Here is a 13,807-nt window from a genome sequence, read left to right as displayed (position 1 = left end):
CTTTAAACCAATATTAAAAATGATTACATTCCAGGGCACCTGGATGGCTCAGACAGTTAAGTGTTCGACTCTTGACTTTGGCTCAGGTCACAATCTCAGGGTCGTGAGATGGAGCCCCTCATAGGGCTTAGTGCTCAGCAGGGAGTCTGCTTGAGATTCTCACTCTCCCTCACTCTCTGCTCATCCCGCTCGTGGCTCTCTATCTCTCTGTTTCTCAAATAGAGAAATAAATCTTAAAAAGAAAATTACATTCCATAATTATGTTAGATACACACATATAAATAATATAATAATTAATTATAACATTACTATACTTGAACTGTATTACAGCAGCCAAATACAATTAAGATTTCAGATTAGGATTTTTGGCTAGTGCCGTGGGACAACTGCAAGCCAACCATAGTTGCTAAGTCTGCTGTGACCTTCTCAAGTCCATGTTTTAACTGTAAGATGATAGACACAGGCTATCTAGCCATAAGTAAGGCAAACTCCTTTTTTTTTTTTTTTCATTTTTTCATGAAATTGTTGAGAACTGTTGTCAGGAAGAAGGCAACCAGGAGTTCCGATTTCCTTGGTATGCAGAAAACAAAATCATGGGGGATATAAAAGAAAGTTATTGGACTGGAAGGTCTCCATTTGCATGTCTATGCTTAGACCTAGTTTGCTTAGGGACTTTGTATAAAGTAATCCACCATGAATCCTAATTTCTCTCTTGAGCGTATAGGAGAATGAATGAACAGTTGCAGGAAGCCTTGAACAGAGAGCTTTCTTTCATAAATGGATCAGCCAGGAGGCAACTTTGCCAATTCCCCACCTTCAGCCTTGCACATGTATAGGATGAACAAGAAAAATCACATTGAGTTTTCCCTTCTTAAGAGCTAACTGTTCAGTGGGTTGGGAAGATCAATATGCCTGTTCAAATGCTTCTGAAAAATAAAGTCCATATTAACTTTATAGTGCCTTGAATTGGCAGCACTAGCAAAGATGTAGTTAAAGGGGAAATTCTTTTCCTTTTGCCCTTCTACAATTTGCTCATCGATCTCAGAAGAATTCTAGGAAATTGAAATTTAAAAATCAATCTATGAAATAAGTAAACCAAGGAATGTCACACAGAGGAAAAGGTCAAGCTCAGCAGCAGCAAAAACCAATTCAAAACCTTGAAAAGCATGAAACATAAGGCAAATAGCCAAATCTGCCTACATATATTTATTTTTAGTGTGTGCATCTGAGGTAGGTAAACCATCATTGGCATGATTATGCTTTTGTCCTTCTAAAGTGCTTTTGCCTTACATTCAGGTTATAATCCTTTAAAAAAAATGTTTCTGAATGAGAATCACAGGCAGGGTATTAATTCTTAGACTAAGCAGGCTGGATGCTCCTCTGCTAACACGAATCGTATACAGGTATCACCGCTTTTAGAAAGTTCTCTTAATGCCACGTTGCTTTTATGAAAGACCTACATTAGTGCCTGTTTTTACTAACCAAAATAAATCCTGAGATGATTTTCGCTTTTATGAGAAAAGTGAAAAAGTGGAGTGGTTAGCATCTTTTTGCAGCAAGCCTTTGCAGAGGCAACGCTCACTCCGGGCAGTGAGAGTGGCGCCCCCTCGTGCCTTCCCCGGGAACTACACTCAGTGTCTCGGCATCTCCCCACCAGAGCTTTGAATTGTATGTGTGACCATCTGCGCTTTATCTCCATTTATTTTATGTATCTGTTGGCAAGATGTGACCTAAGATTTCAGAAAAGCCTAAGAGAGGTTACTTTGGGGGTCTGGAAATGTTCAGAAGGCTTTCCTAATAAATTAGTGGTTCTGGTTTCTTCATTCACTTGAAGCTATTTTGGCTTCCTAGAGGTTTCGTAGGAATGCTACTTTCTGATAACAGGGGGACCCTGTATGTGGTGGAGGTGACTGCAGGTCATCCTTTTGTTCACTCCTGGCACACCTACACTAAAATTGTCCCAGAGACATCTCTGAGCCTCCATTTTGCAAAAGAACTTGCCATAAAGTGAGTTACTTAAGTAACATATTGTGGTATCACATCATTAAAAATGTTTTTAGCTCTTCTGCCTATGCTTAAGTCAAAGTGCTCATGTTTATTCTCAGTGGAAGCAGAGCACAGCTATTGCTTGTGGCTCCAAAAATAGCACCCAATGCACTGACAGGTCTTGTCCGGAGCAGCACTCAACCTGGATTTTCTGAGAATATTAAGCCCTAATTGCCTGTGGGAGCCATTGTACGTGATAAATTAACCTCTCTCCTATGCATTTGGAATGCTACTAGTCCTCTATCAACCTTGAGAGAATTGAGAAAATAGTCACTCATATTCTGAAGGGCTTAATTCTCTTACAGAACCCCTGTTGAGAAAGGAGGCTGGGTAGGGCATGACTTTATTTGGTATTGTCCTTTGCATTTTTACAAAAGAAGCATCTAACCCAGGTGAACCTGCACATCAATGAAACCACTGAATGAGCATCTTTTCCTCATCCTTAGAAAGGACCTCACACCTCTGTCTCCTGGGCCCTCGCAAGAACGTTCAGATCCTAGGTTTTCCAGCCCGCATATGGGCAAAGAGCTGCCTGGTGGTTCCAGGTTGGAAAACAGTGCATTCCAGGGTGAACACAGATGCCCGGTCTCTCTAACTCAGAAAGTTTGCCATGTTTTCCCACCGTGATCAAGAACACGTGTCTCTTTACATTCCCTCACTCAGTGCACCTTCCTTTCTGGTCTTGAACCTCTTGATTATTTTCTGTTTCTGAAGTCTACCTGACAGTGAACGGACTCTGAGAACTTCCCCTCACATTCATAGCTCTAATCAGGCTACGGGGATAGAAAGGACAAAAAAAAAAAAAAGTGAGTATAAAATGGATCAGAGATCAAGCTCCTTGTTATTTTAAGTCCTTTTTACTGATGCTTGATTTTCTGAAATCAGAATTTAACTTCACTTAAGCAGTCTTGGGGACATGTGCTCAGTGCCTTAACGATGATATTCATAATCATACTTGATGGATTTTGAAACTACGTATCATATACATATGTATCATTTGTTCCTCATAGAACATGAGAGATAAGTAGAATTATCTCCATTTAATGGACAAAGATACAGAGGCTTAAAATGGGAGGCTTTCCCATGATGTTGAACTAATATGTCTCCCAGCTGAATCTTTAACTTAACCTTGTTTCTTTGTTTCACATTTGGACTGGACTGCACAGCACCCTCTATTGTCTCTAGACCCTTGGCTAACTGGAGCTTTTCCCGTTCAAACTAATTGTACAGGGACACCTGGGTGGCTCAGTCAGTTAAGCATCTGCCTTTGGCTCAGGTCATGATCCCAGGGTCCTGGGATTGAGTCCTGCATCAGGCTCCCTGCTCAGCGGGAAGCCTGCTTCTCCCTCTGCCTGCTGCTCCCCCTGCTTGTTCGCTCTCTCTGTCAAATAAATAAATAAATGAATACATACATACATATATACATACATACTCATTTTACACACTTCTTGCCTCCTCTGTTCTATCCCAGTATTCCCAACATTGTTCCACATAATGCCAAGCGTCATTAGGAAAATTGTGTAATGATGAGAGACCTTGAAAGAAGAACTTTCAGATCTTTCTCTGAGAATCTCTGTAGATTCTTACAGTACGAATAATGAATGTGTGGTAATATCTTTCTTGGAATGATGAAACATGGTACCATAGTCCTGTGTTTACTTTTATTAGATTGATTTCTACACTGTTATCCACTGCATCCCCTAGCCAAAATTATCGTTATGTAGGCTTGATGTTATGAGAATTCCTTAAAGAGGCCGAGAAGAAGAAAGGAGGGAGTAGAATAAAGTCAGGTTTTTACTGTCTTTCTTGCTATTTGAACTTCAGTATGTCCTATCAATGACATTTTTGTTCACAAATATTGGATACTTATTGAATTTGTGGAAGGGTGGACTTCAGTACATTTTATAGTTTGTAGATAACTCCATGTTGAAACTGAATTATAAGTTAAATAATTTATGTTTTAACAATGCAGCTAAAATGTAATCTAATGTCTCCTGATTTAAATTCCATCTTCCCTTCATAACCCTTCCTGTCTCTGTTACTCTTATGAATTCTTATGAATTTATATTCATCAAAATCTTTCTGAAACCTAATCAAGTGAAGACTTCAATGACTCTGATAATTTTGACATACATTTCTTATCTGAGAGCTCAAAAATATATCACAGGTGACACTTACCTCTTGGAGCAGGAGGTATGAATGTTCTTAAACTATAATAGGAGATTTTAACATTAATGATCCCTGAGAACAGAGGTACCTAGAAAACAGTGCTGAGTGGATTTCTCCTGAGGGATAAATCTGAAGAGAGGTGAAGAATCATTAGAGAGAGACAGGATGAAGGGCGAAGTCAATGATAGAAGCATCATTTGTTCTAACAGTTCTCAGACACGAAATCTGCAACTTTGTGAGGTGTTTAAAGAATCACAGGCATGTTCTAGGCCTTCAGCAAATGTGTCATTTTCTGAATCACAAAACACCGTGATGAGAGCTTCCTTTCTGCTGCTGGTTAAATCTCTGATCCCAATGACTTTATGTGGATGGCTGAGATATACAAGAGTGTTCTTAATCCCTGGTTTTCAGTGGAGGAGGGAGAAGGAGGTAAGCGTGTATTTCTGTTCTGCCAAGTGTGAAGAGAGGAAGGGAGAATTTACTTCGTAGGCTCCTGGAAATGGGTCTGTGGTGCCCAGTGGTCAGCAATTGACCAAGCTCTTGGCAATTGACCAAGTGAGACTGTGTTAAAATGGCAAGCTCAGTCAAAAGCCCCTTGGCATCTCTTGTTGGTCCTTCCTGCTAAATGTCAGAGGATTAGTAAACCCAGGGCATATTCTACATTCTCTGCCTTTTTCTCTCAATGGCTGTCTTAGATAATTTGTTTCCTAAGTATTGACTGTCGAGTTATTTTAAGAGAATGACTGGTCTATCTTTGCCAAACCCTTGAGGTTGAGGAATTTCAAGTTAATTCCAGAAGCTAAAATAGGAAAAGAGCTCATCCAGAATCAGGTATCTGCATCAATGAGAAAGTTATCAAGAACGACTTTCCACTTACTAGGATTTCTCCTGTGCCCTGAGTAAGGGCTAATGATTAGACTATTGATTCTGTCTACCAGGGTGATAATGAGGTGTGACTAATTTAAAATGAATATAAACAGTTTAGTCCATTAGCTCTGAATTTAAAAGACAGGAAGAAAAAAGGTAATTTCTAGGTAGACCAGTTTAGTTGCTGCAGACTGCTAGTCATTGTGCAGAATGTTTACATATGGTATATTATAGCAGGCAGCTGGGTACATTTGACCCTAAAATGTGTGACAGTAGATGTTTGAGTAAAGGGCTTAGAGTACAAGATTTTAATGCCATTAAAGTGAGCATTCTTAAATAATCCAAATTTCTAATGAAAAAAGTAATTATAAAGATAATAGATACTCATGGTTAAAAAACAAACAAGCATACAAATAGCACAGAAATGTGTACAGCAAAAAATAGAGGTCCTCTGCCACCAATTCCTTATGGTCTCTGCCCCAGATGGCAAGATAGCCACGGCAGGGGCTCATCATCAAAATATTTATACTCTAAAAGGAATGATAAATAGGTACAGAATTAACTTACACAAAAGTCATATAAAGTAAGGTGGCAGTAAATACTGAAAAATAATTACAATAAAGTTATGTGTGAGTTCCAAAGGTGCTATGATTATATTCAGTTGGTATGAGAGAGGCAGAGGAAAGGATTAGGAATGATTTCAGTAAGAAAGTTAACATTGAAATTTTCCTAAAAGTGTAATCGTATTTCCCCAGACAGGATGGGAAAAGGAAGGACACAGCTGGCCAAAGGAATAGAATGGGACAAGGTGAGGCAGTGAGCGATAGCTGGGCATGCGCAGAGCATGAGGCGTTGTGAGGAGAGTGGGGAGTTACAAGGCTGGAATGATTGTTTTGGGCCTTACTGTGGAGAACTTTGAGAGGTCATTCAACTTACAGAGAGCTCATGGGGTTGTCAGGTCCATCAGAAATTTTTAATAAAGGGTGACATAGTCAACTCATTCCTGAGTTAATCTGTCAATTGAGCGGGCTAAGGTAGGTGCAAACAGCAGTCCATTACAGAGAGAATACCAAGCAGGCTAGCCATGAACTAAGTGATGACAACAGTGGAAATGTATGTGGGGATCACTACAGCCTTCAGAGGTGGACATAGTTGGATATGGGCGCAGAGGGAGAAGGATTCCTGTAAAGGTCACCACTGTCAGCAAGAGTCCTGCTCATCCTCATCTTGAAGCCAGGATGAAGCAATTGACTTAGGATTCGAATGTTCTGCATCCTTCTTTTTCCATCACTTTATCCTGGCTACCCTCTAGGCTCAGCTCAGGCTTACCTTTCTCATGAAGCCTTTCCCATGAAGCCTTTCCCAGTATTTCAGGAGACTCTGGCAACTCTCCTACTTGAACTCTGACTGCAATAGCGATTAGCCATTAGGCTCTTCTGAAAGTTAAACAAAGGACACCTCAGAGAAACAAAAAAAGTTCTGAAAACCTAAGTTACTCTGTCATAGATATTTAATACTCTTGCATTTTTTACCTCATGGGCAAATACTACCATGGCCAAGTATTATATGTAAATTAGCCAAGGAACTTCTTTCCCTCTTATAGCTGTAAAAATTACTTCTCTTGATTTACTTGTCTGCCCCATGGTTCTTCCCTGCATCACTTTTTGTCTTTGGCTCACTATCATTACGCAGGAGGCCCCTCTCTTCCTCTCTCCTTCCCCTAGACTTCTCTTACATTTTTTTTTTCCTACTATACAGCTCTATCCCTCTGCCTTTCAATAGGTTTTTCCTATGAATAAAGGTCTAGTGAACACCATTGTTTTATCTGCCATCACCCTTCTAGCCTCAACCCGCCCAACATTATAAAGCATTGTTTGGGCCCAAAATTCAGATATGGGAATGAGAGGGGGAAGCAATTTGTCCTTGGGTTTCTGGACTGTAAACTATAAAACTCAGAAGGTAGGGGTACCATGTTTCCTGCTCTGTGCGTTAGAGAACTAGGGGAAGCTTCTGGTCGGTGGAGAAATGTGAGGCAGACACAAGAGGGGTCAAGATGGAAGGCAGAGAGAATGTTCTGCAGGTCAGCTCTGCCTGAGACCCACTCACATTCTGATCTTTGAGTTGCACAAAACATCCCACAATGCTTACAAACCATTTCCTTGTTTAAGTCAGAATTCTATCACTTGTAACCCAAGTAATCCTAACAAATCTAATGAGTACAGTTTTTAATTAATTAATTTATTCAAAATAGAGGTTATATTCCTTGACATTGATGAGAGAATTGCTTTATTTAAGAACAAATGAAAATGACATGCATAGACCAGAAAAAAATCTTTCTCGGGGTGCCTGGGTGGCTCAGTCCATTAAGGGTCCAGTTCTTGATTTCTGCTAAGATCATGATCTCAGAGTTGTGAGATGGAGCCCTGTGTCGGTCGGTGTCAGGCTCTGCACTGGTGTGGAGCCTGCTTGAGATTCTCTCTCTCTCTCTCCCTTTGCCCCTCCCCCTCTAAAAAAAAGAAGAAAAAAATCTTTATTTCTGTAAAATTACAAAAGCATAAAATCTCCACCTTTTTCAATTAGTTACTGCTTTTGAAAAAATAAATCTACATTCAAGATGAACTAGGACAGATTTACATGTAACGAGATTTTATGTGTGTATTTTTTAGTCATAATTATTCATGAAAATTGTCCCTTTTTCATAGGAAAAAGTAATTAATTCTGAGTTGAGATACTGACGACCATCAACTGTAACATGAGGGAAAATCATACCAATTAGAAGCAGCTTTAATTGAATTATTGTAGCAGAAAACAGTTTGGGTTGCAAATTTTAATCTCATTATTCATATTTAACTTTCATTAGGGGCTGACTCTGCTTTCTGGCTGTCACCACTGAATTCAGAAGTGCAAATCATATGCTTCTTTAGCAAGGCTTCTTGAAGGCAAAAGAATTATAGACAGGTTTAAATTATGTAATACCTGCCACCACCTAATTGTCTTAAGATATCTGAGAACCTCTTGACTCATGGTTTCTTCTCATATCCAGCACTTAAAATGATGGCAGCACACAATAATTTGAAAGTATGTGCACATAGGAAAAAATCCATTCAGTATGCCCATTTATATTTCCAAATGCTTGTGCTTAATGGTGGATTACGATAAGAAGTTGGAAAACTTCCTTTGAGATTTTGATTGATTATTTCTCTTTCAGAACTACAGCGTATGGAATGTTTTAGCTTTTTTTTCATGCACATGTTTCGCCTACAGTCAGGGTGTCTCTGCATTCAGCTTCTGGTTTAATGAAATCAGTCGTCCTGATATTATGATAAAGTTCTGGCAAATATAGCTACAAGTAAATTTAATTAAACTCCCATCATTGTTTAGAACATTACGAAACTGGAAAGGTTTCAAGGCAGCGATATTTGTTTTCGTAGCTATGTGGGAGTCCCCTGTCTGGCAGACCCCTTTTGAATAATTAGTAATGCTCCTCAAGGATGTACCTGCATAATCCACTTTCTCTTTCATCCCACCAAGTGTGAGGGCGGGCACTGTTTAACCTGAGCAGTATTTGAAATAAATCACAAGCATTGAAATGACATCTAAACTATTCCAAAGGAAAGGCTAATTATGAATTCCCGGAAAAAGAGCAGTGTGTTGGAGTTCAACAGCGCCTTTCATCTCAACAGCTTACGCATGGCAGTGAACTTGAGTCTCACATCTATGAATAGGAAGACAGCCTCATAAACAGCCTCTGATTTACCCTTATGTTTTGAAGGAAAAAATTCCTCTAATAAACAAGCTGAAGAATCCCCGCATGAAATGGAACAAAAATAATAATAATATTTTAGTTTATTGTACATTAAGCTCTTCTGTTCCAGTATTTCTGACCCAGCCTGTTTTTTCCAACAAATGTTAGATAAAAGGTAAAAAACAAAACAAAAAACAAAACAAAAAACAACCATTTTCAACATCTCAAGCATCTCAAACAATTTAACTTGCACTTTTCCTTTGCGTCTCAGAAAAATCAACATGTGCTATAAACGAAAATTCAATGCATTCCCCCCTTTTTTTTGAACCTTCCTATGGGCCAGGCACTTTATGTATTAGCAATACAAAAATGAGTAAGGTGAGATTTCTTTTTTCAAGAAGTTCACATCGAAGGGAGAACAGACAGTTATTAGATAATAATTAAATGTGAAAGATTTTGTAATTGAGGTATAAAAAAGTTTTTGAACAAGTTTTGATATTCTCAAAACTACTTTGCAAGAGACCATTGTTTTACTCTTTACACACATAGAGGATTAGTTTGCATAGGGAAAATAATTACTTTTGCAAAGAGTACTCAATCTCAATTCAATTTTTTGACCCTCTAAACTTCAAGAGGCAAATTCATCAAGAAAATACGACAGCAGAGATATTTTCACTTTGTAAAAAATGAATGCAATCTCATTTCTCCCTTTCTTCTCAATATTATCTTTCCATAGCTTACATAGTCTTTGCTTATGTGCATAAACATTCTTCCTGACGTTTCTTCTAATCAAATCCTCTTCAAAGCCAGTCTTCTATAAGAAATCTAAGAGAGAGCTTGTCCATGGGTATCTCTGTCTACTTCATGATTGACAGTTGGTTGCTTCTAATAAATATGTGGCATTTAACCACAGCTGTCTTTGTCAGCTGGATTGTCAAAGAAAGAAAAAGGGCTTGGGGGTTCCTTATACAGTGATGAGGGAAGAAACTCATGTTGATAAGGACAAAGATGATGACGATGATGACAATAATGGCAGCATTATGGGTAAACATTTATTAGCATTGTTTCATCAATCCTCAGCCCTGATGAGATGTGTAATGCTATTGTCTCCATTTTACAGATGAGAAAACTGAGTCTCAGAGTTTTTAAAGTGTGTTACCTGTTCATAAAATTTGCAGGTAGCACAGCCAGGATTCAAACTTAGATTTGACTGGCCTCAGTGCGTGTTCTTAATCACGTTGCTATTTGCATTGATATTAAAAGGTGCCAACAGTTGGAAGCAATTTATAAAAGGTCCTGATCAATTTAACGGGCTCATCTATTTGTCTATAGGGAACCAGCTCTTTGATGTAAGTGAGGAGACTTACCCGGTTCTGAACGCTGATGATTATTTCCAGACTTAAGTAATTTTGTAGCTAGAAGAAATCTTACCAGTCACATGCCTCTAACTTCTTACTTGGAGGGTGAAGAAAGTAGGACTCAGAGAGAGTCTCAGTGACCAGCCATGGCCAGCTGTCCTGTTCATAGCTCAGTGTTCTGTCATCCCAAGCTGAAATTTTCCTCACCCTAGAAATGGGCTTATGAGAGTGAAAACTAACTCTTTACAACTCAGTGGCATACTGATGAAAATGACAGATAATAGATTGATCGGTCAATAGATGTGTGTATGTGTAAACATCCTCTTTGGGATGTTTGAGATCTCTGAGTCCTTTGGCCTTAAATTTAAATTGTCCCCAAAAGTTTAGTATTTATTGGTGTTACTTTGTATAGTGTCTCATCTCTCTTGCTCTATTAGTTTGTCTGCTATTAACATTCTCTTTCTCACCCGATTTGCTATTGCAAATAGTGGGAAAGCAGACAATCAAGTGTGTTAAAACCATGCTTAATATAAAAATAAATAGACTCCAAGTGAATGTGTAAGGAAACTTCATTAAGTAAGATGGATGTGTTTGTATATATGTATGTATGTATTTATATTTTTTAAAGATTTATTTATTTGAGAGAGAGAAGAATTGGGAGGGGCAGAAGGAGAGGGAGAAAGAGTCCCAAACAGACTGCTCTGAGCATGTAGCTCAATGCGGGGCTCGATACCATAACCGTGAGATCACAACCCGAGCCAAAACCAAGAGTCGGATGCCTAACCAACTGTGCCACCCACGCACCCCAAGGATGTGTTTTTATATGTGGCCTTTGGGACTGATTTCAACTTTTAGAAACCAGATCGTTTTTGTCTTTGTCTTTGCTTTTGTTTTTGTTTTGTTGTTTTATTTGTTCTTTGCTCACTCTAGGCCATGGTAATGTTCACAGATAAATCATACCTAAATAAAGATAAAAACACCTGACTACATTTCAGTGATCACATTTCCAGTTTAGAACACAAATCCTCTTTTTACATGGGAGTTTATCTTTTTTTCTATTATGGAAATTATGACTCAGAAAGATTAAAACTTTTAAAATACAACCACAAAGCTCCCTCTCAGTTCCCAGGTTCCTGATCTCATTCCTTCGGGATCCAATGAACTGAGAAGGGGTGGCACTGCAGAGAAAATGCCTCTCTCTACTCATAGCAACAAACCTTAACTGAGTCCCAACCAGAGGTGATTGCTGCCACATCCTGGGATGTGGAGGTATGAAGGGGCATCAGAGAGGTTTCCCCATTTGTCTAATCTGACTTGGTTTAAACTGTTAAACTCATAATCCAAGAGTCTGCAGGCTGCCTCTAGACAAGGCCAAGCAGCTTTTCTTCATTCCTGGACACTGTGTCAGGTGAATGAAGGGCAAAGAGTAACAAAACAAAAAGTCAGAAAAGTAGGACTATTTTCATGTTTCTATACTTAGAGAAGATGTGTTTATTACATGAAAAGATTTAGCTATTATTGGGATCTTTGGAGGGCCAATAAAAAAAAACAAAAAACCTTCTTTTTCTGAATTCCAAACCAGCTGAGAATTACAACCAAAGCGTAAGGCAGAAAGGGGTCATAGTATCACCTGAATTGCTGATAAAGCTATTATCGAAGAATGTTTGCACAAACATAAACTTTAATCCTGAAACTCAATCCTGATCAGTTGTACTCACTCACTAGGGCAGGCCTATCACACCAGCAGAATTGGACGTGGGCTTCTCCATGGAAGGAGGATGGGCCCATGACCAATTCTGATTTCTCATTCCCAACTCTTCCACCTGATAAGTCAGCCTAGTTTCCCTGGAGTGGCAGGTGTGAGGGGCAGAAAGAGGCAGGGGAGTGAGACAATCAGTGGTGCTCCCTCTACATAAAAACCAAAAAACAAAACAAAAAAACCCAAAAACATGAGGAGTGGGGAATAAACATCCCTAAGCATTGGGGGTATGTGTGTGTGTGGACATTTGAAGTCCAAGGTTTATTGTCTATGTATGCTGCTTTATATATGTTGTATCATTTAACCTTAAAATACTTTACCCCCCACCCAGCCCCAGCCCTACCCTTCAAACATTGTGAAGGAGTTACTGTAAATATTATTATCACCACTTAAAGATGAGGAAGTGGCCTTAGGGAGGTTGCGTACCTTGCTCAGAAGTAAACACGGATGGTCACAAGAAGAGCAGAGTCCCATGCAGACCTATCTGACTCAGAAACCCATTCTCCCCACATCTCCAGTTTCTGGTAAACAGTTTCTCATGTGAATACATCTGAAAATACTTATCCAGGCAAGTGAGATTTCTTAGTTGAAAACCATTCTGAATCTGTGTTGATGGGAATTTGGTAATTCACTGATAGAAAGTTTAGACTGTGATTTCGTTAACTTTTTTTTGGAATAATTTTAAACTTACAGAAAAGATGCAAAAATAGTTCAGAGAATTCCCGGATGCCCTTACACAGCTTCCCGTAACGTAAACATCTTCTAGAATCCTAGCAAAATTACCAAAACCAGGAGATTGATATTGGTACAGCACTATTGGATACACTACAAACCTTACTCAAATTTTACCATTGTTTTCAATATTGACTGTGACTTCTTTTGAGGACAGCAACTGTATTATATTCGTTTTCATATCCACAGTGCCCATGGGCAAGTCTGGTCTGTAGTCGGTGATCAGTAGCTGTTTGTGGAATGAGTAAATGAGTGAATCGATGTTGAGCTCCATAATACAACTTCCGTGTGTTTGTGTGTATATGAGCACCCCAGGTATAAACACGCAGGGATTATGATCTGAGTGAATGTTATTCAGATCTAAATTCCACATTAGGCTTTGTATAGTTCTTTAAAACTGAAAACTTTTCAAAAGCAAAAGAGAGTGTACTAACCAGATTGAAACAGATACAGCAGAATTCACCAAATGGGCAGAAAGCTAGAATGCTACATTCATTTTATCATGAGTGTGTGTGTATGTTACTGTTTTCTCCATCATCTTTTAACCAAACTAAAAATATTAATGTGACAAAGTGTAGAAAGGCAAGGATATGACATTACACTTGGTTGGGCAAGATTGGTATAAAAAGTTGTTAAAGAACTGATTTTTCTGAAAAAAGTGCAACTTTTAAAAGGTTTTAATTATTTTGTTATTGTTATTTAGATGGAAGATGTCATAGCACGCATGCAAGATGAAAAAAACGGAATTCCTATTCGTACTGTCAAAAGCTTTCTTTCCAAGATACCTAGCGTCTTCTCTGGTAAGTGTGCATTCGGTGCAGCACTGTTTTCTCCAGCACCTTCGACATAACCATTTAAAATCAATTCTAGCCACTCAGTATTGAAACTCTCTCTCTAACTCTAATGAAATACCCATGCCATGTTCCACATCATGTTGGACCCTTGGAGTGATAGTAAAACAAAACAAAAAAGCAAAAATCATGACCTTACTTTACTCTGGGTCAGTTTCAAAGACATAATGAACAATGTGAAATAACAGAAGATGATCTTAAAGATGTATGAAACAATGTGGAATAGGTTATATATAAAAATTAGGAGGATGACGGGTGCCTGGGTGGCTCAGTGGGTTAA

At 38.8% G+C, this 13,807-nt stretch overlaps 1 protein-coding gene across 8 annotated transcripts in view; it reads left to right on the top strand.

Annotated features, from left to right (window-relative positions):
* RGS7 (regulator of G protein signaling 7) overlaps positions 1 to 13,807 on the top strand; it is a 522,489-nt gene that overhangs the window by 236,791 nt on the left and 271,891 nt on the right. For 7 of the 8 annotated variants that reach the window (XM_021682684.2, XM_044916417.1, XM_021682686.1 and 4 more), the window contains exon 2: positions 13,380 to 13,476. In XM_021682684.2, the coding sequence (XP_021538359.1) occupies positions 13,380 to 13,476 (97 nt within the window). Of the gene's footprint in view, positions 1 to 9,841; positions 9,872 to 13,379; positions 13,477 to 13,807 lie in introns of those variants that run through there. The other variant, XM_021682685.2, reaches the window with a different exon arrangement.

This window comes from Neomonachus schauinslandi, chromosome 6, assembly GCF_002201575.2.
Source record: "Neomonachus schauinslandi chromosome 6, ASM220157v2, whole genome shotgun sequence".
NCBI lineage: Eukaryota > Metazoa > Chordata > Mammalia > Carnivora > Phocidae > Neomonachus > Neomonachus schauinslandi.
The sequence above is the reverse complement of the archived record's forward strand: the minus strand, read 5'-3'. Positions and strand labels throughout refer to the sequence as shown.